Source organism: Symphodus melops (genome assembly GCF_947650265.1).
Source record: "Symphodus melops genome assembly, chromosome: 12".
NCBI lineage: Eukaryota > Metazoa > Chordata > Actinopteri > Labriformes > Labridae > Symphodus > Symphodus melops.
Genome location: NC_136702.1, coordinates 5,807,689 through 5,832,233, shown reverse-complemented (window position 1 = coordinate 5,832,233; position 24,545 = coordinate 5,807,689). Strand labels below are relative to the sequence as shown.

Sequence of the window (24,545 nt, the reverse complement as noted above, 5' to 3'; positions counted from 1 at the left end):
ATACTTTCCTCACTCTTTTCTATGAGATGGCAGGTTTTTGTCTTTCTTCTTCCATTTCATTTAACCTTCTCGTTTCAACGCTCCAATGTTTTATTTTATGCAGGTTTTGACTTGTTTATGTTGGCCATTTGTAATTTAGTCCACTTTGGTGGTTGTAACGTTCTTTGAATTATTAATGTTTAGGCGAGCGAGGGAACCTGATGTCTGGTGCACGGCCCATGTCTCCAGCCTCCAAACACCGTCAGGAGAACCGCTCGCCCAAACAGGAAGGTCGAGGAAGCCGCTCATCCGAGCAGAGCCGGAGCAAGACGGGGGACGGGGGCCTCTCAGCCAGTGAGGCCCTCATCCTTCGCTCAGACACGGGCAAGCTGAGGTCAGACTCTCACAGCCGCTCGCACTCGCCCAATCACAACACTCTGCAGGCCCTAAAGGCTGATGGCAGAAACTCTGGACTGCGCGCAGAGTCTCCAAACCCTGGCTCTCGCTCCTCCTCCCCCAAACAGAAGAGCGTTTCCTCCTCAGGCAGGTCTAGTCCCTCCAGCACCTCCTCCCAGCACTCCTCCTCAACCCATCACGACAAGAACATCCCTCCTAAAGTCAGCCCTTCTTCTAAAGCCCGGCTGGACCCTCCCAGGGAGAGGTCGAAATCCGATTCATACACTCTCGATCCAGACACGCTGAGGAAGAAGAAGGTTCCGCTTACAGAGCCGCTCCGAGGCAGATCTACCTCTCCCAAACCCAAACTCTCTCCTAAAGATCCAAATAAAGGAATGCACGATAACGCCGAGAATCGCGTTCCTTCGCCACACGTGACCCAAGAAAACCTCCATAGTGAGGTGGTGGAGGTGTGCACCTCGAGCGCTCTCCTCTCAAATGAGGAGGGCAACGATGAGAACGCAGAGGCCCAAAACAACGAGGACGGATCGTGCAAGGTGCACTTCAGCATCGGCAAAGCCCCCGTCAAAGAGGAGCTCGAGAGTCGCTCGTCGCCAAAGGTCAGCCGCAAAACCTCCAGCCGACACACGCGGCCGAAAAAGGACAAATCCGGGCCTCTGTTTAAAGGCGAGAGCACATCGAGGGTCACAGAACCCGCCAAGCAGGCCATGTCCCCCTCTGTGGCCGAATGCGCACGAGCCGTCTTTGCAGCTTTCCTGTGGCACGAAGGCATCGTCCATGACGCGATGGCCTGCTCGTCCTTCCTCAAGTTCAACCCAGACCTAACCAAAGAGCACGCCCCCATCCGCAGCTCCCTGGGAGGACAGGGCGCCGAGGAGAAGGAGAGCAAGTTGAAGAACCGCCACTCCTTGGAGATTTCCTCTGCACTCAACATGTTTAACATCGCTCCGCACGGGCCAGACATCTCCAAAATGGGAAGCATCAACAAAAATAAGGTGCTTTCCATGCTGAAGGAACCTCCACTGCCAGAGAAGTGCGAGGACGGGAAAGGAGAGGCCGTTTCCTACGAGATGACTTCTCATCCGGCCATGAGGGCAAAGTCCATCCTACCGTTAACGCTCCAGCATCTGGTGGCGTTCTGGGAGGACATCTCGATGGCCACCATAAAGGCGGCCACACAGAACATGATCTTCCCCAGCCCGGGCTCCAGTGCAATCCTTAAAAAGAAGGAACACGAGAAAGACGGTAAGAAGTCAAAGAAGGAGAAGAAGAAAAGGGAGAAGGCAGAGGTGCGTCCGAGAGGGAACCTGTTCGGAGAGATGGCCCAGCTGGCCATGGGTGGACCGGAAAAAGACACTATCTGTGAGCTGTGTGGGGAGTCTCATCCTTACCCTGTTACCTACCACATGAGACAGGCTCACCCAGGTAAGAAGAGAGGGACTTCTGCTCCTGACATGATCTCCTAAATGTATCCAGTGCCTTTTTAAATTTTTTTAAATTTTTTTGTTTTTTGCGAATTTGCTTGTCAGGTTGTGGTCGCTACGCTGGAGGCCAGGGCTACAACAGCATCGGACACTTTTGTGGTGGTTGGGCGGGGAACTGTGGAGATGGAGGCATCGGGGGCAGCACCTGGTACCTCGTGTGTGATCGCTGTCGGGAGAAATACCTCAGAGAGAAACAGACTGCAGCCAGGGAAAAGGTAGCCTGTCGATGCAAGTCTTTTGTGCTTGAATATGTGCTGTCGAATCCCGCCTCCTCTCCGTTTTGTACAAGATTCTGACTTCTGCCGTGTTTTTTTGTTGTTGTTGTTGTTTTGTTCTCCAGGTGAAGCAATCGAGGAAGAAACCTCTGCAGGTAAAGACTCCACGAGCTCTGCCCACCATGGAGGCCCACCAGGTGATTCGGGCAAATGCTTTGTTCCTGCTCTCCTTAAGCAGTGCTGCTGAGCCCAGCATGCTGTGTCACCATCCTCCCCGGCCCCTGCACTCCCAGCTGCTCCCCAGCCTCAAAGAGGGCGTGTCAGATGAAATCCCCAACAAAATGGGCTGTCTGTACCTTCAGACCCTCGCAAGGTATCTCACAGCTCACTCGTTCATATTTATGTCATTTTTTTCTTTGACCCATCAGTTAGTTACCTGCAGGAACATGTGGCCTTCATAAAGATTTGAGCCTCTCCCCCACAGGCAACACACCGAGAACTTCGGGGCCTACCAGGATGATAACCTCTTCCAGGACGAGATGAGGTATTTGCGATCAACGTCCGTCCCCGCGCCTTATATTTCAGTCACCCCTGACGCCTGTCCCAATGTGTTTGAGGAACCAGAGAGCAACATGAAATCAATGCCCCCTAGGTAACAATTCATAGTACTTTGCTTTGAATCGCTTCCCCGTTCCCTTTGTGTGCATGCTTACACAATGAGTACGTTTCAAACTGGGACTCCTTGTTACAGATGTTCTCATACAGCATCTTCTCTTTGTACACAAACTGTGGTGTGAAAGAAGCCTTAACAAAATGCTTTACTGTTTCTCCTATTCTGTGTTCTAATAACCAGTTCCTTCAGTAGCTCCCTCACATGAATACACAGGGAATTTTATTTTGTCAACAAACTTTTGAAGCATTTTTTACAAAACCTCAACAATAATTCAAGGGTTGTATCAAGGGTCTTGAGGGTTGGTGTCCTCGAATTGCAGGGCTAAACAATAAGAGTCTTTTTTTTTTTGCCATTACTGACTGTCTTTCAGTCTGGAGACCAGTCCCATCACAGACAGCGACACGGCGAAGCGAACAGTGTTCCAGAGGTCGTACTCCGTCGTAGCATCGGAGTACGACAAGCAACACTCACCGTCACCAGCTCGGGTGAAAGCCGTGCCAAGACGCAGGGTGCACAGTGGTGATGCAGGTAATTATTACATACTATGATAGGATAGTATAGCTAGCTGTAGGAGAACAAGAGCATCAGATGTAACCTAAACGTGCCTTCCGTCATTACAGAGGTGGGATCTTCGCTGCTACGGCACCCGTCTCCTGAGCTCTCCAGACTGATCTCGGCTCATGGATCCCTCAGTAAGGGGGAGAGAAACTTCCAGTGGCCCGTCCTCGCCTTTGTCATCCAGCATCACGACCTGGAGGGTCTGGAGGTGGCCATGAGGCATGCACTGAGAAAGTCTGCCTGCAGAGTGTTTGCCATGGAGGTAATTCATCTTTTTAAATCTCAAAGTTGTTGTTCTATTCAGCCATTGGTGCAGCGATCGTTGTCCTGGGCATTCTTTGATTAATATCAAAGAAAAATGTGCACATACATTAGTGGATGTTGTTAGCCACCAATGAAACAGAAAATAAAATTCTGACTAGTCTAAAGTAAAGACAAACAGTAAAAATTTACAACATTTGACCGGCCAGCATATAAATAATAATCATTAACCACCATGTAATTCTGGTGCAGACTTGAAGTTTAAGACCTCTAAGACAGGTTGATGAAGTTTAAGCGTTACGTCGACTTGTAGCGCACATCGTTCGTACATAGCTCATAGACATGCAAAGGTATTATTTATTAGATAAGATCAGATTGGACATTCTTCAAGGACATAAATCATAAAGCAGTAACTGTAATAAGCTGCTGCCTGTTGTGGCACAAGAACAGGAAGACAGGCGCCGATACTATGTGTAGTATTGAGACTAATTACAGTGATTTTTTTTTCTTGTGTCCCCTTCAGGCTTTCAATTGGCTGCTGTGCAATGTGATCCAGACCACCTCCCTGCACGACATCCTTTGGCATTTTGTAGCATCTCTCACCCCATCACCATTTGAACCCGAGGACGAGGAGGACGAAGAGAACAAGGGGAACAAAGAAGTTGTTGAACAGGTATTGGGCTAGTCGGAACATGCAAGAAAATAAACAAGTATATAAGAAGGCAGTAATACTTTGTTCTATGTTTGTGCATTTTCTAATAATGATCTTTTCCACTCTGCGACCTTCAGGAAAGAGACCTCGGCGTTTGTGAACATCCTCTGTCAGACATTGTCATTGCTGGGGAGGCAGCTCATCCTCTCCCTCACACCTTCCACCGCCTCCTCCAGACCATCTCTGACCTCATGATGTCACTTCCTAGCGGGAGTTCACTTCAACAGATGGCACTTAGGTACAGTTTGGGAATTGCCAGAGGCCAATACCAACCCAGATTGAACCACTAGAAGAGATGTGCTTTATTGTCATGCATGTCCAATACAATGACATGGATTTTGGCAGCACTTTAAACTCTTTTCTGAACTGTGTAACAAAGTATTATAAATAGTAATGAATGAGAAATAGATCAAATTGTGGGGGGCATTCTGCTCATTTGAGATTGTAGGGACTGGTTAGACATGTTTCCACTATTCAAGTAAAATTGTATTACGTATGAAATGTCTCCTACCTCTCACATTATCTTGTGTTGTAAGTTAAGTGCAGATCAACAAATTCTCTTGATGACTTATTCCCTCAGGTGCTGGAGTCTCAAGTTCAAGCAGTCCGACCACCAGTTCCTTCACCAGAGCAACGTTTTCCATCACATCAATAACATCTTGTCCAAGTCAGATGACGGAGACAGCGAGGAGAGCTTCAACATCAGTGTGCAGTCAGGCTATGAAGCCATGAGTCAGGCAAGAAAACTACCACTTATCTACTTACATGCACACCGGAGCATTCATCTGTTGGTCCTCACAATACAGACAGTTATGGTGTTACTGCATGTATCCTGTATGCTTTAACCTGACAGATCTGTGTGTGATTACAGGATCTGTGCCTGGTGACATGTCTAAAGGATCTGACCAGCGTAGTAGACATCAAGACGTCCAGCCGTCCTGCAATGATTGGCAGCCTCACCGACGGCTCCACAGAGACCTTCTGGGAATCCGGAGATGAGGACAAGAACAAAACCAAGAGCATCACCATCAGCTGCGTGAAAGGGATAAACGCCTCCAATGTGTCCGTGCACGTGGACAACTCCAGAGACATCGGGGTAAGAGGGCAACAGCAAAACCCAAACAGTTATTGTTTGTTTAAAGAGGTTAAAACATAGACAAGTATAGTGTGAATGCAAATATTAGGAGTTCATGTAAAAGGCTTGTTTGGTGGATTTCTTATCATGTTTTTTTTCCCTGGTTATATCATCAGAACAAAGTCACATCGGTGACATTTTTGTGTGGAAAAGCAGTCGAGGACCTCTGCAGAATCAAACAGGTATGTTCAGTTTATATGGTAGTTATTCCAGTAGTATCACTTTAATTTAAGGGTATTTTTTAGTGGACACCAAATCTGATTTACATCAAAGCCTCTCTTTGAGTCTCATTATATGCTAAATAAAGTTTTAGATATTGTTTACTTTCTTTTATTTTTTTCTCCTGGTTCATAAGTAGATGGTTGTTTTATAAGGCTGGTTTATAAAACACTACAGTTTGTGTGCACCTGTGGCAGAACACATGCAACCGTCCTTGTTCCTTTTCATCCAAGGTTGACCTCGACTCGCGTCACATGGGCTGGGTGACGAGTGAGCTCCCCGGAGGGGATCATCACGTGATAAAGGTGGAACTGAAAGGCCCCGAGAACACCCTGAGGGTGCGCCAGGTTAAGGTCCTCGGCTGGAAAGAGGGCGAGAGCATCAAGATCCTGGGACAGATCTCGGCCAGCATGGCCCAGCAGAAGAACTGTGAGGCCGAGACTCTCAGAGTGTTTCGCCTCATCACATCACAGGTCCGTCCACTGCTCCCGACATACTCCTTATAGAGTCTAACTTATCATGTTACTGTTTTCCAGGACTCAAGTGTTTCCACTTTGTTGTGTTCATCCAGGTGTTTGGAAAACTTATCTGTGGAGATGCAGAGCCAACTCCTGAGCAGGAGGAGAAAAATCTGTTGTCATCGCCTGAAGGAGAAGATAAGGTGTGAAGTTTGACATAAAAATAAGTACACTGTTTTACTGACTCCATTACTTAGTTATCCTTAAACTAATGTTTTCACTTTCTTCTTTGTTATAGGTACCATCTGATGCAGACCTCAAAGAACACATGGTGGGAATCATTTTCAGCCGGAGCAAACTGACCAACCTGCAGAAACAGGTCAACAGCCATTTCCATGAAACCATTCAAATGACGCGTTTCTTCTCCTCCATCTCTTCCCCTCTAACCTGTTGTGGTGTTTTCATGTCCAGGTTTGCGCGCACATAGTCCAGGCCATCCGCATGGAGGCCACGCGTGTGAGGGAGGAGTGGGAACACGCCATCTCCAGCAAAGAGAACGCCAACTCCCAGCCGAGCGACGATGACGCCTCTTCAGACGCTTACTGCTTTGAGCTCCTGTCCATGGTTCTAGCTCTGAGCGGCTCCAACGTGGGCCGCCAGTATCTCGCTCAGCAGCTGACGCTTATGCAAGACCTGTTTTCTCTGCTGCACACGGCTTCCCCGAGAGTACAGAGACAGGTGGGCGAGAGCACTCACACACAACACAAATTAAAGGGGTTGTCTCGTAAACAAACCAGGTCACGTTCATAATAACTGTTCCCCAACAAAACGTGTGACGTGAACATGTAGTGGTACTTAAAAAAAATGTCTCAATACATTTTCAATCTAAAACAAATAAATTCTATTCATACTTCTCATCACTTCTTTTCAGGTTACATCATTGCTCAGACGTGTCCTTCCTGAGGTCACACCGGTTCGACTTGCCAGCATCATCGGGGTGAAGGCACTTCCCCCAGCAGACATCAGCGACATCATCCACTCCACGGAAAAGGGAGACTGGAACAAGCTCTGCATCCTTGACATGTTCTTGGGCTGCATCGCCAAAGCACTCACTGTGCAGCTCAAAGCCAAAGGCACCACCATTTCTGGCACGGCCGGCATGGCTGCAGGAAAAGGGGTCACTACCGTCACTCTGCCTATGATCTTTAACTCAAGGTAAGTTTGATCCCACGCCTCCAAGATTTGTACAATTAGGGAGATGATATTTTTTAAAGCTAAAACAACACATTTTGTTTGATTATTTTTATTCCGTTTTTCTGCCGTTCTCAGCTACATTCGCAGAGGTGAGAGCCACTGGTGGATGAAGGGATCGACTCCTCCTCAGATAGCAGAGATCATCATAAAGCTGGTTAAAGACATGGCAGCTGTGAGTTCCTGTGGTTTAAATCTTATCCTTTTGATTTCTACATGCAGAATTAGATATGAAACCAAATGCGAGCTCATTTATTTCTTGACCTCTCAGACTGTTATTTGCTATTTTCAGGGACACCTTTCAGATGCTTGGTCAAGGGTCACCAAAAATGCAATAGCTGAGACCATCATAGCCCTGACCAAAATGGAGGAGGAGCATCGGTCTCCTGTACGCTGTATCGCCACCACAAGGGTATGGAGCCAGTTCAAATGAAGTCATGACATGATTTATAATACATGAAGAGAGAAGAGATGATCATGTATTGGGTCCCCGGTCTGTTTTTGTAGCTGTGGCTGGCTTTAGCTTCTCTGTGCGTGCTGGATCAGGACCACGTGGACCGGTTGTCATCTGGACGCTGGATGGGCAAAGATGGGCAGCAGAAGCAGATGGTGAGACCAAAAACGCCGAATGAGAGTGTCACTGTTGACAGATGATCGAAGGAATGACTAATTCATTTCATGCTCCTGTATCCACAGCCCATGTGTGACAACCACGATGACGGTGAGACGGCAGCCATCATCCTGTGTAACATGTGCGGCAACCTGTGCACAGACTGCGACCGCTTCCTCCACCTGCACCGCCGCACGCGCTCCCACCAGAGACAGGTAAGAGCTGGTTGGCACAACTCCAGCTTTGTCAGCATGACATAAAGACTTCAAATTTACAGCTGATTATTCAATAGTATAAACTGATTAGCTGTTATATCGAATCTTCTTTTTTACGCTTCTCAGGTGTTCAAGGAGGAAGAGGAGGCCATTAAGGTAGATCTCCATGAAGGCTGCGGGAGGACAAAACTTTTCTGGCTCATGGCTCTAGCAGACTCGAAGACTATGAAGGCAATGGTGGAGTTCAGAGAGCACACAGGTAACTTCGAGACGGGAAACAACACTGCATTTTTAGGAATTAATCGGTATTCCTTTGATTGCAAGTTTTGTCATTTCTTTAACATCGATTGTACTCGAACCTCATCACATCGTCAAAGCATTCCATACTGCACGTCTTTCCACTCCGACACTCGTCTGCTGTTCTTCCAGGTAAACCAGCCTCCAGCAGCTCTGACGCCTGCAGGTTCTGTGGTACCAGAAATGGTACTGAGCTGTCGGCAGTAGGCAGCGTCTGCTCAGACCCAGACTGTCAGGTACTTAAAAACTCTGGTGACTATAATCAAAGTAACACTGCTAGTCAATGAAATGTTTGTCTAGTAGGATGCTTTCAACAACAAAGAAGGTAAAGGTGTTATGTGTGTTTTTGTATTCCATTTGTATAATCAATATTTACTCCTTTGTTTAAAACAAACCACAACATTCAACAGACCTTATGAAATAGATGACTACATTAGCCCTTTGTCTGTCTTCATTTATAAGCAATTGGATTTAAATACCAACACAAGACATGTTCTGCAATATAGAGTTACATCGTGAAGTATATTCTATATGTGATGCACTTTGTTAGCCTCACCGGTTCCTCTCATATCGTCTTCCTCAGGAGTATGCTAAACTGGCCTGCAGTAAAACTCATCCCTGTGGACACCCATGTGGAGGAGTAAAGAACGAGGAGTCCTGCCTCCCATGTCTGCACGGCTGTGACAAAAACACTGGCTGTCTGAAACAGGACGCAGACGACATGTGTATGATCTGCTTCACCGAGGCTCTGTCTGCTGCTCCTGCAGTACAGGTAGCTTAAAATCGAACTGACAATTAGCCCGGACACCGCTCACTCACTTTAACACTCATTTAATGTTTGAACAATGTTTCTGCTCTCAGCTGGACTGCACACACGTGTTCCATCTTCAGTGTACTCGACGTGTTCTTGAGAACCGCTGGCTTGGGCCCAGAATCACGTTTGGGTTCATGTTGTGTCCCATTTGCAAGGTAAGATGTTACCTTAGCTGCTCTGTTTGAAGAGATTAACAGACAACAAAGACATAGAAACAGTTTCCACCACACCCTGAAGCAGAATGAACTCAGTTCACTTTAGCTCCTCTGACTGTGTAGTTTTCAGTTGCATGCTTTGACTGCTTTGTTCACTGTCTTCTCTGTGAATTTCATTTGACACAGAAATACCGTCATGACCTTACACTGATCTGGTTTTTTTTGGGGGGGGGTTTTCGCCGCAGAACAAAATCAATCACTCAGTGATAAAGGACCTGCTGGACCCCATCAAAGAGCTGTATGACGATGTGAGGAGGAAGGCTCTGATGAGGCTGGAGTATGAGGGTCTGCATAAGAGTGAGGCAATAACTACTCCTGGAGCTCGTTTCCATAACGACCCTGCAGGCTTTGCCATGAACAGATATGCATACTATGTCTGCTACAAGTGCAAGAAGGTACACTATAACAGTGATACTTTGTTGTTGTTGATGTGATGTTTAGGTGTTGAGAATTAAAGTTTCCTCTTACTTCCAGGCTTATTTCGGGGGGGAGGCTCGCTGCGATGCGGAGGCTGGACAGGGAGATGACTACGACCCCAGTGAGCTGATCTGTGGGGCGTGCTCAGATGTCTCCAGGGCTCAGGTTGGCTTCACTGTGGCTAATTTTAAAGAAAGAATTTGACTTTTTGGGGGGGAGGAAACAAAAGAATGTTCTCTTTCTTACCAAGAGTTAAATGAAGATCATTTGTTCTACTCTTGCATTTACATAGTCCATGTTAAGGTGGAATAATTTCTTCATATTTCTTCAATCTTTTGGCGCTACACATACAGTTTAGATTAATGTTTGTATTAAAATGTTGGCAGTGGTGAAAACAGGCATGCAAGAGCATAACATGGATATGTTTAAAGAAGTTAAAAATAACATGAATTTCTTTCTTGGTGTAACACATAAACAAACCTTGAACCTCGTATCACCAGACCATTAGAGCTAACTGAGCACAAAGACTGGAGACGAAACAGCTTCCCCTTCCAGACATGAACTCCTGACTTTTTCTTTTCTTTTTTTTCCTTCTTTTTTTTAAACATAATTTCAGGTCTTTCAGGCTTTTATATTATCTGCAACTTTCTTTTTGCACATTCATCTCACACCCAGAGATCATGTGTGTCTGACACACTCTCAACTTCAGATACACCTTTAGGTTTCGGTAAGGGTAGTATGTGTGCAGAAGGAGGAGAAGGAATGTTCTGTAATGGTGACTGTTTCTGGGTTAATATCTCATGTTTATGGACTGTTTACCCAACGCAAACAAAAGTAAAGAGTATTAAACAAAGAGTCTGTTCAACGTGAAAAACACCAACACTTTGCCCACTCCCTCTTGCTGAATGCTCCTCCTTTTTTACCCTCTGTATATAGTCAGGGTGAGTAGACATGTAAACACAGATTAAATAGGGATGGCTGACAGTAGTTATAACATAAATAAAATCAGTTCTGCCAGTTTGCATTTACACTTGCACCTTTCCTGGTCAAAATCAGTAAATGTTCAGTATTGCAGTGCATGTGTGAAGGGGGTTTTTGACTCCAGGCTGTTGAGATTGAATGCATATACATTTTTCTTATCTCAGTATCGGTTGGAAGAATTATACTTCCTACTAGATTAGCTATTTCTGCTTTTCTGTACAAAAATAGAATCCTGCCCCTGATGGTTCTCGTTGATGTTTCAACAGATGTGCTCAAAGCATGGCACAGACTTCCTGGAATATAAATGCCGGTACTGCTGTTCTGTGGCTGTCTTCTTCTGCTTTGGCACCACGCACTTCTGCAACGCCTGCCACGATGACTTTCAGAGGATGACCAGCGTCCCGAAGGAGGAACTGCCCCATTGTCCTGCAGGTGATGAATGATTCCGTTTACTCCACACCTCAGGAAATGTTGAATCATACACACTGCACATGACTTCCTGAAATCACTTCCAGAACTAAGTGAGATGTTCTTATATTTTCTGTCACAGGGCCCAAAGGCAAGCAGCTGGAGGGAACTGAGTGCCCTTTGCACGTGGTCCACCCACCGACAGGGGAGGAGTTTGCCCTGGGCTGTGGAGTGTGTAGAAACGCCCACACCTTCTAAACAAAGACTTGAACTGGAAACCAGTTCGTCTACTGTGATTTCTGGCTGATGCTGAAGCTCAGCGGTGAAGCTTGGCTCTTGCATTCGTCAAGTCTCCTGGACACTGGACCAGGTTTCTGCTCTCACGTCAAGAGTCCTCAGGTCTCCTCTTCTACCAACATCAGTATCCGGGCTCAGCTATGAACACGAGTTGTGGTTCCTTTTGGATGCAGAGTAACCTGAATTTAAAAAAAAAAGAAAAAAAAAGAGAACTATAGAAATTTAAAAAAACAAGAAAAAAGAAACCTTGTGACGTGTTTGCATGCGGCCGTCGTATTCCCTCGGCTTCTATAGACGTTGCACACCTCCTGATCACTGAAGTGTAACATTGAATATGAAATGAAATTTGCTTTAAGGCAACCATGGATCAGAGAGGGTTTAAAAAATAAAAAGGAACAGGCCGTATTTCCAGCTTCCTAACTATAAATTTAAAATATTGTTGTATGTAAACTTTTTCGTAATCTTGTACAGTATTCTCCACTGTCAAGTGCATCATGGGTTGACGGACAAAAAAAACAAAACATCGGTGGATAAGACTATTAAGAATATTATGATTGGGAGGAAAATAGTGTACGATTTATCTAATCCTGTATATAATGATACTATTCAAAAATAGCTGTATTCCGAAGTTGCTACTCTTCACTTCAGTTTTGTTTGATATTCTGGGTTATGTTTTGAGCCAGAACTTTTAATGAAGTGCAATACTGGGTGTGCCTCCTATTTTGCAGCTGTTTAACCTATGGAATGTATGTCAATAAAGCCACTGTACATTTTTATACAGTAGACAGTCGTGATTCCCCCCTCTTCTAAATGTCAGATTTTTGTTTCTGTTGTCTGGTAATGAGAAGGAGGACCCTGGCCTGCAGTGAATGAAGGTGGATGTAAATTCTATTAGCAGCTCTGTCAAGGTAGTACCAAAATCTACAGTGGTACAAAAACAAACTGGAGACCTCACAGTGAGACTGATTACAGCTGAATGATTGGAGGGGGCCAGTCTTCACACCAAATAAAATTTGTGCACCTGTAATGCTTTTCCCTTGTAGGAGGCAGGGGGTTTGGGGGGAGGGAGGGGGGGGGAGAAGGTGCCAGAAAAACAGAGTGTTGAGAGGAAAAAAAGCAGCTGCTGTTATATAAAAAGCTTAATACTTGTGAATCTGCTCTGTAATATCTGTGGTGGATGGAGTTGAATGGTAATAAACCAGGTTCTCTGTTTCGCAAAGTACACAACGTGTCTGTTTAATGAGTGTTGACACTTATATTGAACAATTTACTACAGCTGTGGGCAAAGTATAATGGTGCCAAACCCAGTAAAATGTTTGAATGGTTCCTCAATTGTTTATTCTTTTGCTGTAAAGCTCTGCAAAGACTAGTAAAATAAGAACATGTCTTACTCCTAAATTAAATTTCTTGTGCCAAACTGCTAAACTAATTGTCAGGTCTCCCCTACAGATTGTCCTGATTAACAACATATTCATTGTTATCCAGAAAAGATCTGCAAAACAATTTAAATTCCCCCACGTGAGAAATGTGTCATACAGCCTTAAACTATGCGTCTGTCATTTCCCATAGCGCCGATGTGTCATCCGATCGTTAAGCCTGCACATCTTGATGTGCGGTTTATTTAAAAAAAATACTTTTTTGAAGACAATTAATGCAGATTAGTTTTTTTTATTTTTTCCGTTGAAAATGGTAAGTGGAGTAGCTTGTGTATTTCTGTATTCATAGGTCGCAAACTAATTAATTTTATTTGTAGAAGTTTGTATGATGTTCATTTTATTGTTGGTAAGTTAACGATATGCGAGATGTTTTTAAGCAATCTATCCACATATAACCAAAAAAATACAAATTTTCAGTTTGGATATGTAAGTCTAAAACGTCAGATAGAATGTGTTTGTATTTTCTGAAAGTCGTGAGTCATCTTTTCGAATATAGACGATCTTTCCTCAACAGCCATTTCGCATTGAAATTTCCCATGATGCACCTCTGCTATCACAACACTTCGCCATTTCAGATCTGGGAGGGGAGACTCTTAACTCCCGCGAAAGAATTAGGTCATCCGTGCGGAGGTTTCAGGAGCTGATCGTTTCTTCATTGAAATCCGCCCTCACGCCCCGTCTCGTCTGCTCTCAGAAGGCTTGTCTACTGTGTTCCAATGAGTTTGGTTCGGATGGTACTGATGAATCGGTCCAGTGTGAGTCCGGGTTGAATAAGTCGGTGGTCGGATTTTTTCCTGCTCGCAGCTCCGAAGCTAGCTGAGCGTAAACAACAAAGGTAGGCTGGCTGGGTGGCTCGTTTTGTTGTAAACAGCTTAACATTCATATATGTCAGTATTACATTAGCTCTTGCCCTATCTATAAATCGAGTTTTGAATATTATATAATTTAAATTTACATGGTTTTTTAACTAAGCGTAAAACATGCTAACTGAGCTAATTCAACATGTGTTTTTAGCAATGTCATTATAAATTCCAGCTAAAGGGATTTATACGTATTCCATTTGTTTTTGCAGCTCCCTTAAGGACAAAGTTTAAATTAACACAACACTTAAGTGTTAAAGCCACCTTGACTGTAAAGTTTAAAAAATGTAATCAAATGTAAAAAGTTGTTTAGTTTGTTTACATTAGTGTTGATGGGACATGTTCACACTTGTTGGCAAAACTAACAAAAAGGAAGAGATATAAAAAAAACACAATAAAACTTAAAACTGTGGAGGATTAAATCCGGAAAGTAGAAGTGACTGATTGAAATGATTAAGTTTATGAAGATTAACCTGAAGACAGAGTATCAACAACACTGACTTAACAATACTAAAGACATAATGACAATGGTGTTAATATAATTATGTATTTATGATGTTTCATTTAGATCGATGAGCTTGTTGTGTGTCATGCCTGCTTCTCTCAGGGTTTATTGCAATTTCTCTTTTGATGGATATTTTGGACCCTGTAGCTTTTTCCAAAGTCCATTTATTCTGCTCTTATCAATGACTGAGAGCATCACATCTCTGTTGATGATCACAGAGCCGTGTTGATACTGAAAAGATCACAACCTGTTTTTACCTCATTGTTATATGATAAGAAAAATGAATAATATGAATAAATTCATTTTTTGGGGGATGTTTAAGCTCCGCTTTGAAGCAACTAGGAGGCAATTATTAGACATTTGAAAAGTCAGTTTATTTGTTTAGTATATTTTAAAACGGCTTCAGCTGACCAAAGGGCTTTACGGGCAGTGCTTAAAAAACAGATCGGAAGAAAAGGAAAAAAGCCAATATATACACATAGCCTATATAGACATTACAAACAGATACACACACTCGTACATGTCTTTGCATTAAAACGGATATTACCTAGATATGGGCCTTGTTTCAGCTGGTTTCAAATGCCGGGGCCTGTGAGATGTCTACTTATTTTTATTTATTAAGTGTATATTAATCAACATCAGAGGGCTGTAAATGTACCTTAACTGGCCGAGCGTTTAGATCATTCAAATAATTCAAATATCCAGACAAGATGATGAGTTAATGTGTATTACTTAAAAAAGAAAGTAGGGACTTGTCATTTTCAAAGTCCATTAGTATCCCAACTCAGTGTGTTACTGCAAACGGGGTATTAGTGTCTGAATTGGCATCTCATCAATGACACTGTCAAGATCTTCTTTCAGCTCAGACAGGATTTAACTGAATGGACTTGTTAACCCATAAACAACTCTTTTGTAACACTGCAGTCTGTGTTTCTCCATGCTGGCCTCAGACAAACGTTTCATCTGCATTTTTTAAAAGCATGAAGCGGGTGAAAGGAGGAGAGGAGGGCAGCAACAGCCCCTCCAGTGAGAGCCCACCAGAGTCCAGCAAGAAGGTGCGGAAAGAGCCGAGCGAGGAGTCGGAGGCTGTGGACACGGTCGCTGAGTCAGCAGAATGTGACTGGGCCAGACTGCCGCAGGAGCTGCTGCTTCACATCCTCCAGTACCTCCCACTGTTGGACAGGGCTTACGCATCCCAGGTGTGCCGCGGCTGGAACCAGGCATTCCACATGCCTGAGCTGTGGAGGTGCTTCGAGTTTGAGCTTAACCAGCCAGCCAGCTCGTACCTGAAAGCCACGCATCCAGACCTGATCAAGCAGATCATAAAAAGGCACTCCAACCACCTGCAGTATGTCAGCTTCAAGGTAAGGGAGGAGAAGCTTTTGTAGGCTGTGTCAAAAACAGGTCCACATTCTTGGATGAAGTGTTTACAGTTTGGGAGACTCAACCGTTTTCATGACACTGTTATATCCTTTGTTTTTGAACTGCAGGTCGACAGCAGTACAGAGTCTGCAGAGGCAGCATGTGACATTCTTTCACAGCTGGTCAACTGTTCACTGAAGACCTTAGGGCTCATCTCCACAGCCAGGCCCAGTTTCATGGAGGTCCCAAAGGTAAAAGGATCCTCAAACATGCCAAGGTTTTTTTTTTGTCTGAACCAGATACAAAGAGACAATTCACAGGAGCTGTTGTAAAAAAAAAAAAAAAAAAAAAGTTGAATGTATTAAACGCTGCTTAAGGTGCTTTTTTTTTTTTTTTCCTTATCGGCATATCAAACTGAAAACAGCAGTGTTTGTTCTCATGCTTGGTCAAGGACAAGGATGTAAACACTTCCGGGGGGGGGGGGGGGCAGGATGTTATTTTAGCTTCCCTTTTTCTAGCCTTGCTCTGTGTAAAAGTTGTCTCTCATCTTATCCTGGGACCCTTCGTATGACCTGGAAAGTTGCCTTGAGACGGCCTTGGTACTCTGTCAGTGAGGCGGTTTAATGACGTAAAGTCTTGTCCTCGATGGAACTTGAAACTTTCACAAACGCGTACTCGCAGGTGCAGCGAGTTCATCACCAGACTCTTGATATCCTGGGTTTGAGGACACTGTATGGGAGACAAGAGTCCTGCTCCATAATCACTACGATCTGCCACTATCCAACACAGCTTCTTGTATTTTATTTAACTGCAGTTAAATGGGTTCTTGAGCTTTGCTCTTGTGACTGTGAAAGTTTGACTCCTACCAAAATACTTTCCTCTCAAAATCTATTCTCAAAAATAGAGTTCATTGTCTCTTTGCTTTGCCTCCATTAAATCATCAACTAATCCAAGACATCTGAGGGCAGCTGAGACAAAGGACGACTGTTTGTTATGTTAGGAGGAGCTGAATCAGTTTCTTTGTCCTCCGTTTCATAAAAACATAGATTCAACATATGTCTCCAAAGTAAACAGAGAGGAAGTTAGCTTGAAGTGAAACGTAAAAACGTTTAAGTTCAGCTGTATTTGTTCATTAGCTGTCCTCCCTCAATGTGGCAACTAACTTACAATATAACAAAAAAAAACATGCAATGTATTATTATTAATCTGTATAGTAATTTAACACATCAATTTATATCTGCACCTCATTTTGTAAACACTCCTTACCTTATGTAAATACCTGAGGCTGTTTTAATCCCGCACTATGAGACTTATCTGCTTTGTAAAGTTCAAATTTGACTGACAATAAAGAAAGTCTGAGTCTAACTGAAGTGAAACAGAACTGATCACCATCAGGCACCAGTTGAAGGTACGAGGCAGGAAGGCTCAACTTGAGGGACTCAAATGTGTTCTTTTTTTTTTTTCTCCATTCATTCCTTATTGAAATGTCATTTTTCGGTGCAAATGAATCCTACAGTTCATCAGTACAACAAGAAACATGACCAGAGAGGGCTCACCTGGTTCAGTACGTTTAACACATCCTAGACTTGTCTCAGCTGGACATGTCCGACCTGAATGGGGCCTGCATGACTTAAAAAAAACCTTCCAACTCTAAACCTCCAATAAGATTCATTTCTAAATGTTCTAAAAGCTGATGAATTCGTCATCGTTTGTTCTGCATTGATTCTGATATCATTACTGACATCCGTGCTGCTTATCTGTTTGTGTTGACAGTGTTGTGCCCTCTCTTTTCCCCCCTCACAGTCTCATTTCATCTCAGCGCTGACCGTGGTGTTCGTCAACTCCAAATCCCTGTCGTCTTTGAAGATCGACGACACGCCTGTGGACGATCCGTCCCTGAAGGTCCTGGTGGCCAACAACAGCGACACCCTGAAACTGCTGAAGATGAGCAGCTGCCCTCACGTGTCGCCCGCAGGTACATGGAGCGCCGTGAACGTTTCACACCTTCAGCTGACACGCTCGCCGCTGTCACGTGTCGGCCTCTTTGTTTGTTTTTGTTTTTTTTGCTGCTGTGGTTGTTGGACGGCTCAAGGTTCAAGGTTGTCTTTATTATCCCTGCGAGAGGGCAGTTTGACGCGCTGTGAAATAAATCCACACACACACTCACTCAGCATACAAGATAAGATGGGCAATAAATAAATACAGTAGAAACAGAGTTATTTAGAGAGCTAATGGCAGCAGGGACACATGAGCTTCTTGATCTCGTTGTCCTGCATGCTGTCAGGCTGAACCTGACGGCAGCAACTGCACACAGTGATGAGCTTTTCTTTTTTTTTTGGAGCTTGAGAACTTGTACTGATGCACAACCTCAACCTGCCTGGTTATCTATAAAAACAGGGGAAATGTCCCTCTGTCATTTCTTTTGTCTTTAGGACATTAATGTCCAGGACATGTAAGGACATTTACTTTCACACGCTGTGACCTCCTTGTTCAAAATTCCATCAGCCAGCACATGAGGCCACGGGTCAGTGCTGTGGATGGTCTTGAGTCTATCTGCTCATATATGTGGTTGAATGCAACTAAACTGAGGAGAAATCAATCAGAATTAAGCGTGAGAGTCTTAGCCGTTTTTTTATAGTCGCGCAGCTGCGAGTGTTTTCCTTCCATTGATTTATTTAAAGCCTGTAATTATTTAGTCTGCCCGCACACTGAGGCTGCATGATGCATTATAAATGAACTGTTGCATGTTTATCCAGTTCTCAATCTTGCAGACGTTTTCCTGGAACGTTTCAGCCACGATAATGACGGCTGATTTAACTGCAACATGTCTGGGGAGTATAAAAGCTCTTTATCCAGCTGAGGGGAGCTATTATTTCCTTTAGTCGGTTGCCATGGTTTCAGAAATTGTTTGTGTTTTCTAGATAAGTAAGAACTGAATTCCATGATGACGAACAGTGTGTGTGTGTGTGTTTGTAGGGATCCTTTGTGTGGCCGACCAGTGTCACGGCCTCAGAGAGCTGGCGCTCAACTACCACCTCCTGAGCGACGAGCTCCTTCTGGCCCTCTCCTCGGAGAAACACGTCCACCTGGAGCACCTGAGGATCGACGTGGTGAGCGAGAACCCCGGCCAGCATTTCCACACCATCAAAAAGAGCAGCTGGGACGCCATGGTGAAGCACTCGCCCAAATTCAACCTGGTCATGTACTTCTTCCTCTACGAGGACGAGTTCGGGCCGTTCTTTAACGAGGAGATCCCCGTCACTCACCTCTATTTCGGCCGCTCGGTCAGCAAGGAGGTCTTGGGACGCGTTGGCCTCCACTGCCCTCGTCTGGTGGAGCTGGTGGTGTGCGCTAACGGCCTGCGCCCACTGGACGAGGAGCTGATCCGCATCGCCAAGCACTGCACGCAGCTGTCGGCCATCGGCCTGGGCGAGTGCGAGGTCTCCTGCAGCGCGTTTGTGGAGTTTGTAAAGATGTGCGGCCGCCGGCTCTCTCAGCTGTCGATCATGGAGGAGGTGCTTATCCCTGACCACAAATACACCCTGGATGAGATCCACTGGGAGGTTTCGAAGCACCTGGGCCGGGTGTGGTTCCCCGACATGATGCCCACCTGGTAAAGCGAAGCCGAAGAGGCACACAGGCGTGGAGCAATCGGCCGTTTGCTAAACTCTCAGCTGTCGTAGAACGTTTAGGGCGGAAACTGGGGGAGCTTAAAACTCTCGTGGAGCGCAGAGTGAGGATGGACGCCATGTCATCATGTCATGCAAAACAGCCCAACAATCTCTGCCTGTCAGCGTTGCCTTTTACTTTGCAAAATACGGAGAGAGAGAGTGCAACGCCGGCGTTTCCAGCTAATAAACAATCAGCACACTGAGAAGTTCAGGGAGGAAGAGACGACTATAAAAGCAATGTTATCGAACTGCAAGTTGAGTTATGTGGACACTATAGCCAGGGTATTATCATCTATAATATGAGAGGAGTGTGTGTGTGAAAGTATAAAGGTGTGCTATAATGTTTTTTTTAACATTGTGGAGAAATTTGGGAAGATCGCATGTTGGGACACTACCATACAGCTCTGCTCTCCTAACCATATGTATGGCATCAGAGGTTTTCCACATGGCTTTTTTTCCTCTTTTTTTTGTCCTTACATAGTCTGCGACAGGCGGTGTGTGTCAGCCGTAGTCAAAAGGAGATTATTTAAATGTGCAGAGTAGAGGCTGGGTCCTACACCTACCTGTAAACTAATTTAAAAAGAAATGGTTTTTTAACGGCATCTCGTTTTTCATCCTCCATCGTTCATCGATAACGAGAAGAGAGTCGAACATGCCCAGAGAGGGAACAGAAGCGTGTATATAGGCGTCTGTCTTTGTGATGTGGAGGTGTTCATTGATATCATGGACTTTTATTTTCTTTGGTTTTGATGTCCTGCAGCTCATATCACATCGGCTCCACGAATGAACTAATCTCCGTTTTTTTTTTTGTACAGTCGGAGGTTTTATTTTTAAAAGCACCTTACGTAGAAAAACCAAATGATAGTCCGGAAAAAAATCTGTCTGCCGTGATTTAAAGTTAAAAAAAAAAAAAAAGAAGCAATCTTTAAAATGCTCACAGTGATCGTAGTGTGAGTCAGTTATTAACACTGTTCTGGGACTCTGTTGAATCAGAGACCCAGTGACAGGATGTAGAAGACATAAATAATACAAGCAGAGAGCTGATCATCGTGTAAATAAAGAATGCACAGAATTGTCTGAATTTTGAGGTTGGTTTCCGAAACCTTCAGATAATATTTCTATCGTGTCGTCTCTGCACTCTGGGAATGCAAACGTAACCCTTTTGCTTCAAATATGTCTTTAATAGGTTTCATTTGTTTGCCTGTTTGAGCTCTAAACCTCTTGTGAATATCTGGCCTCCTCCCATTGGTCCACGTGTACTCGTGTCATCACACGGTTCATCTCTTCGTTCTTCACTTCACAGATATTACTCTTTCTCCTGTCCAAAAAAAAAACCATCAAGCAGTTTCAGTCACAAGAGATTTGGCAAGTCAGATAAGACAAACCATTTTTTTTTCCTTTAAGAAGGAAGTCAAATGCATCTGTATATAAAACGCTGTGTGTTTGATTATTGTGAATAGAAATGTACTTATTTCTTTCATTTCGCCCTCTGTCGGGGTTCGACGTTTCCTTAACCAATGACTCGTGTCAGAGTGCAAGTTCTCCTAGATGGATCTTTTTCATTCAGTAGTCACTAGAGAAGATAAGATGAATAATTTATTGATATGGATTCAGCTTTTTTTAATTTCTGTTCTGTGTTTGTCTCTTAAACAAATAAGCAATCAATATAAGCACCAGCAAACAGACCAGCAACAAGTTCAGTTTTTTTTTTTTGACACTTCAAACTTCATTATTGGGGTTTTGTTACATGCAGGTTGTCCAAAAGTTGAGTCTTCAAAACGACACACGAGATACACGTGATGTAAATCCCCCCCCCCCCCCCCCCCAAAAAAAAAAAAAAATCTGTCAGAGCTTAAATTGACATTGAACTAAGTGATTCAGATTTTTTTTTTTGTCTATGCTTTGTGAAAAAAAGGGATGAGTTTCCCTGGAAGAACAAATGTATTCAAAGACGATGTGCTTAAAATCCTAAGAGAACAAAGTAGTGCTGATTCGCTTGGCTTACTTACAAGTCACCAGATCTGAATCATACTGAAAAAATAAATTAGAGCCCGAGCCAGCTGATAATATTTGGCCGATATTAGCATATCCATTGAGTATCGTTATCTGCTAACTTTATAGCAGATAGCATCGTTACTGTTCGATTATTCACCAGTTTAAGTCATCCGAGTTGAATTGTATCGATCTGGCAGTTTTGTCACCAGCAGAGGGCGCTGTATGGATTACAAGAAGCATCATCACTCTCCAGTGTCAAGCGGTGATGCACATACATTACTTTCCAGTTTTGTTTTTTTTTGTAGATTTTCTTCTCAGGTGTTCTTGAAGTGCATTTGAGGGATGGACCATACTCATGTCCATGTTTTGTTTATTTAGCTTTCACATACTCGAACAGCATCATGTGGTGTAAAGAAGGAGAGAGATTTCTTTTTAAACCTGCCGAGTCAACAAAGTAATGCAGATTGACTCGCAGGCTCCGGTCCGTTAACCATTTAAGCAAAATAGCAATAATTAACAGCAAATAAATGTATTTAAGATGCATCGACTTTAAGATGTAAAATGTACTTTGTGAAAAGTTGGAGAAAACTTCAATGGACAGAAGGTTTTGACAGCATTGCAGGTCAGAAAGACCTGCAGACAGATAATTATTATTTCTGCTTCATTCCTTTCATTCATGTCTTACGGGACAGTTCAAACAGCCATTCAAAAACACAGACTAAATTTGATTGGAAGTGCCAGCCCTTACATCAGATTAAACTCACGTAGCCTATTGATAGGCTTGGTCTGTTTGCACTAAAATAGAAACTGATTGTCTTTAGCGTCTCTCTGGTACAGTAACATATCTCCTGATCGTTTCTCATAACTCCTGCAGTGCGGTTAATGACGGCAGCTCTGAAGTCAAGGTGGAGTCTCGTCCAGGTTTCAATCATTGTTCTGTCGGCTTCTCTTGGAAAACTTGGCCACAGCTATCTTAACCTGGGAATCCTGAGTTAGATTTATTCGGATTAAACTGGTGTTGATATCGCTGTCCTTTAGTTTTACTCGTGTATTGTTAAATGCTCGGTCTTCTTTGCTTTACTGCTGTCATGAAATTAAAATGATTGGTTTGGAAATGTGGTCTTATACTGGTAATAAACATTTGTGAATGTATTCTGTGATTCTGTCTTTTCATTATTCTACAGTGGTTAAAAAAAGATCTGGGGTCATGTACAAGTTCTCCTTCAAGTGGGTGACTTGGGTTTGAATCTAAGCGGAGGCTTCTTTTCTATCCACTGTACTATCTCTAAAAGCATCTTAAAACATTCATCCAGATTAACAGAGAAAAAGGGGTTTTATTTCTTGAATTTGGAATTCAAATTTAAAAAAAGAAATGGGGATAAATACCACTAGTTAATCAGGTAAAATTAGTCTTTATTAACTACACACATTTCAGATGGGTTAAACGTGTTATCTTTGAAGTATCTCTAGAAGTATTTGGCAAATTATCCTCCTTGCATTACATTGATTTACTTTAAGAAAACAACTTTTCAACCCTCCATTGAAAACTCCTCAGACGTTAATACTTTTCATGCAGCGCTGAAAACCACTCGAGCTTTAAATCAAGCTAAATCAATTAGATTAACCTAATATTTGCAAGAACACTGAAAAACATGACTAGAGGTTGTAAGGTGGATTAGGGAAAGAGTTCCTGGCATGATGACGTGTAATGTCTGTAACAACCACTGCAGTTTCTCATTAGCTACTCATTAGCAACCGCTGTTTAAAGTTTGCGTAAAAACTTTAAAATTCACAAGTTGGATCTTAACTGACATAGTTTATCTCGTCGAACAAAACGTCAACATCTATTCAGCTTGCGTTAACCACAGACCTTATTACAGGTGTCTAAACACAAACTCATTCAAAATCCCCATTGACTTTTAGAGTTAGGAACCCATGGCGCTAAAATGCTAACTCACTTCCTGGTTTTAGGGCTCAAAACTATACCAGTCTATTTCTGTGTGTATTTATTCAGTATGAGACTGTTCTAGCTCCATAGAACTGACAGCCAAGCATATAAACGATTCTTAGGACTTGGAATGCTGTGAGCCGGGTCTCAGAAAGAAACCGTTTTCCATTCCCATCCCTACTAGTAGACAGGACTTTGACACTCTATTGAAATATAGATTGCAAACTACTAGCCAATCACAGTGAGCCTGTAAGGAGTTTGTTTGTTTGTTTTGCAGGCTGGTTTCCGTGACAATGGTCAGCTGCATTCCATGTCAGTGTTCATGTTGCTTATTAAGACTTTAAATAAAGCTTTAGAATGTTCAAAAAGAATGTTCAAAAAGGACATTTACCTGTAAAAAGGACATTATGTCAGAGATCAAAGGCATGTGATGTCATAAGATAGGCCTATCTCTATTAGAGGTCAATTCACATTTAGCCTTTTACGAGCTGAGCTGACTCAGAACTGGACAAACGGACAAACGGACTATCTAGTACTATTGAGCTATCTTTATATAGCCAAACTGTCATTTAGTGTAGGTACACTTTGAACTGTGTTTATCTTTGTTCATTAAAAACAATAACAATGGCTTCCAGATATGAGAAGAAATGTCGACTACAAGAGGAGATAGCCAAGGCGCGCGCTGAACTCAAGCTACAGTCAGCTGAAGATGCCACAACCAAGGACCGCAATGATGCCCAACACAAACACAACCGCCAGGAAATCGACAAGCTAAAGCAGCAAAATAAGCAGCTGAGGGAACGGATAAATGCAGAACATGAAAGACATCCTAGAGTAATCAAAGCTGCTTTAGATGAGAACCCTGAGTTGCGGATGGAGTGCTCCAAAATGACGATAGAGAAGGCCCTTGCCACTTTAAAAAAAAAGAACCAGAAATTGCAAAAGAAGATCAATGCCCGTCACCTCATGAATGACAGCAAGCGCGAGGACCAAGAGCAAGAAGGTACATTCTGTGTTGACTCTGATGATTTTCAAACCGAGGTACTAGATCCTGATTGCGAGTACCTGTGTGAGCTGAAGGAGTGCATAAACAACGCAGAAATCGAGTGGAGTAACCTTCAGACAACGATGAAGTCATGCGACAAAAACATA

At 43.5% G+C, this 24,545-nt stretch overlaps 2 protein-coding genes across 16 annotated transcripts in view; both read left to right on the top strand.

Annotated features, from left to right (window-relative positions):
- Positions 1–12,392, top strand: part of mycbp2 (MYC binding protein 2) — a 63,469-nt gene extending 51,077 nt beyond the window's left edge. For 13 of the 15 annotated variants that reach the window (XM_079357836.1, XM_079357830.1, XM_079357835.1 and 10 more), the window contains 28 exons: positions 184–1,821; positions 1,926–2,095; positions 2,221–2,468; positions 2,580–2,747; positions 3,139–3,296; positions 3,389–3,588; positions 4,111–4,260; positions 4,377–4,537; positions 4,880–5,036; positions 5,171–5,395; positions 5,551–5,616; positions 5,887–6,126; positions 6,225–6,314; positions 6,410–6,490; positions 6,583–6,849; positions 7,043–7,326; positions 7,441–7,537; positions 7,655–7,774; positions 7,870–7,971; positions 8,059–8,187; positions 8,314–8,446; positions 8,617–8,720; positions 9,068–9,256; positions 9,346–9,453; positions 9,699–9,908; positions 9,988–10,095; positions 11,178–11,343; positions 11,462–12,392. In XM_079357836.1, the coding sequence (XP_079213962.1) occupies positions 184–1,821; positions 1,926–2,095; positions 2,221–2,468; positions 2,580–2,747; positions 3,139–3,296; positions 3,389–3,588; positions 4,111–4,260; positions 4,377–4,537; positions 4,880–5,036; positions 5,171–5,395; positions 5,551–5,616; positions 5,887–6,126; positions 6,225–6,314; positions 6,410–6,490; positions 6,583–6,849; positions 7,043–7,326; positions 7,441–7,537; positions 7,655–7,774; positions 7,870–7,971; positions 8,059–8,187; positions 8,314–8,446; positions 8,617–8,720; positions 9,068–9,256; positions 9,346–9,453; positions 9,699–9,908; positions 9,988–10,095; positions 11,178–11,343; positions 11,462–11,577 (5,885 nt within the window). In that variant the 3' untranslated portion in view covers positions 11,578–12,392. Of the gene's footprint in view, positions 1–183; positions 1,822–1,925; positions 2,096–2,220; positions 2,469–2,579; positions 2,748–3,126; positions 3,297–3,388; positions 3,589–4,110; positions 4,261–4,376; positions 4,538–4,879; positions 5,037–5,170; positions 5,396–5,550; positions 5,617–5,886; positions 6,127–6,224; positions 6,315–6,409; positions 6,491–6,582; positions 6,850–7,042; positions 7,327–7,440; positions 7,538–7,654; positions 7,775–7,869; positions 7,972–8,058; positions 8,188–8,313; positions 8,447–8,616; positions 8,721–9,067; positions 9,257–9,345; positions 9,454–9,698; positions 9,909–9,987; positions 10,096–11,177; positions 11,344–11,461 lie in introns of all 15 variants that reach the window. The other 2 variants (XM_079357833.1, XM_079357832.1) reach the window with 2 other exon arrangements.
- Positions 12,393–13,571: 1,179 nt separating this feature from the next.
- On the top strand, positions 13,572–22,597 carry fbxl3a (F-box and leucine-rich repeat protein 3a). The gene is made up of 5 exons (XM_079358289.1): positions 13,572–13,887; positions 15,397–15,781; positions 15,908–16,030; positions 17,583–17,754; positions 18,756–22,597. The coding sequence occupies exons 2-5, from the start codon at positions 15,398–15,400 to the stop codon at positions 19,394–19,396; spliced, it is 1,320 nt and encodes a 439-aa protein (XP_079214415.1). The 5' UTR covers positions 13,572–13,887; position 15,397; the 3' UTR covers positions 19,397–22,597.
- Positions 22,598–24,545: the final 1,948 nt, after the last annotated feature.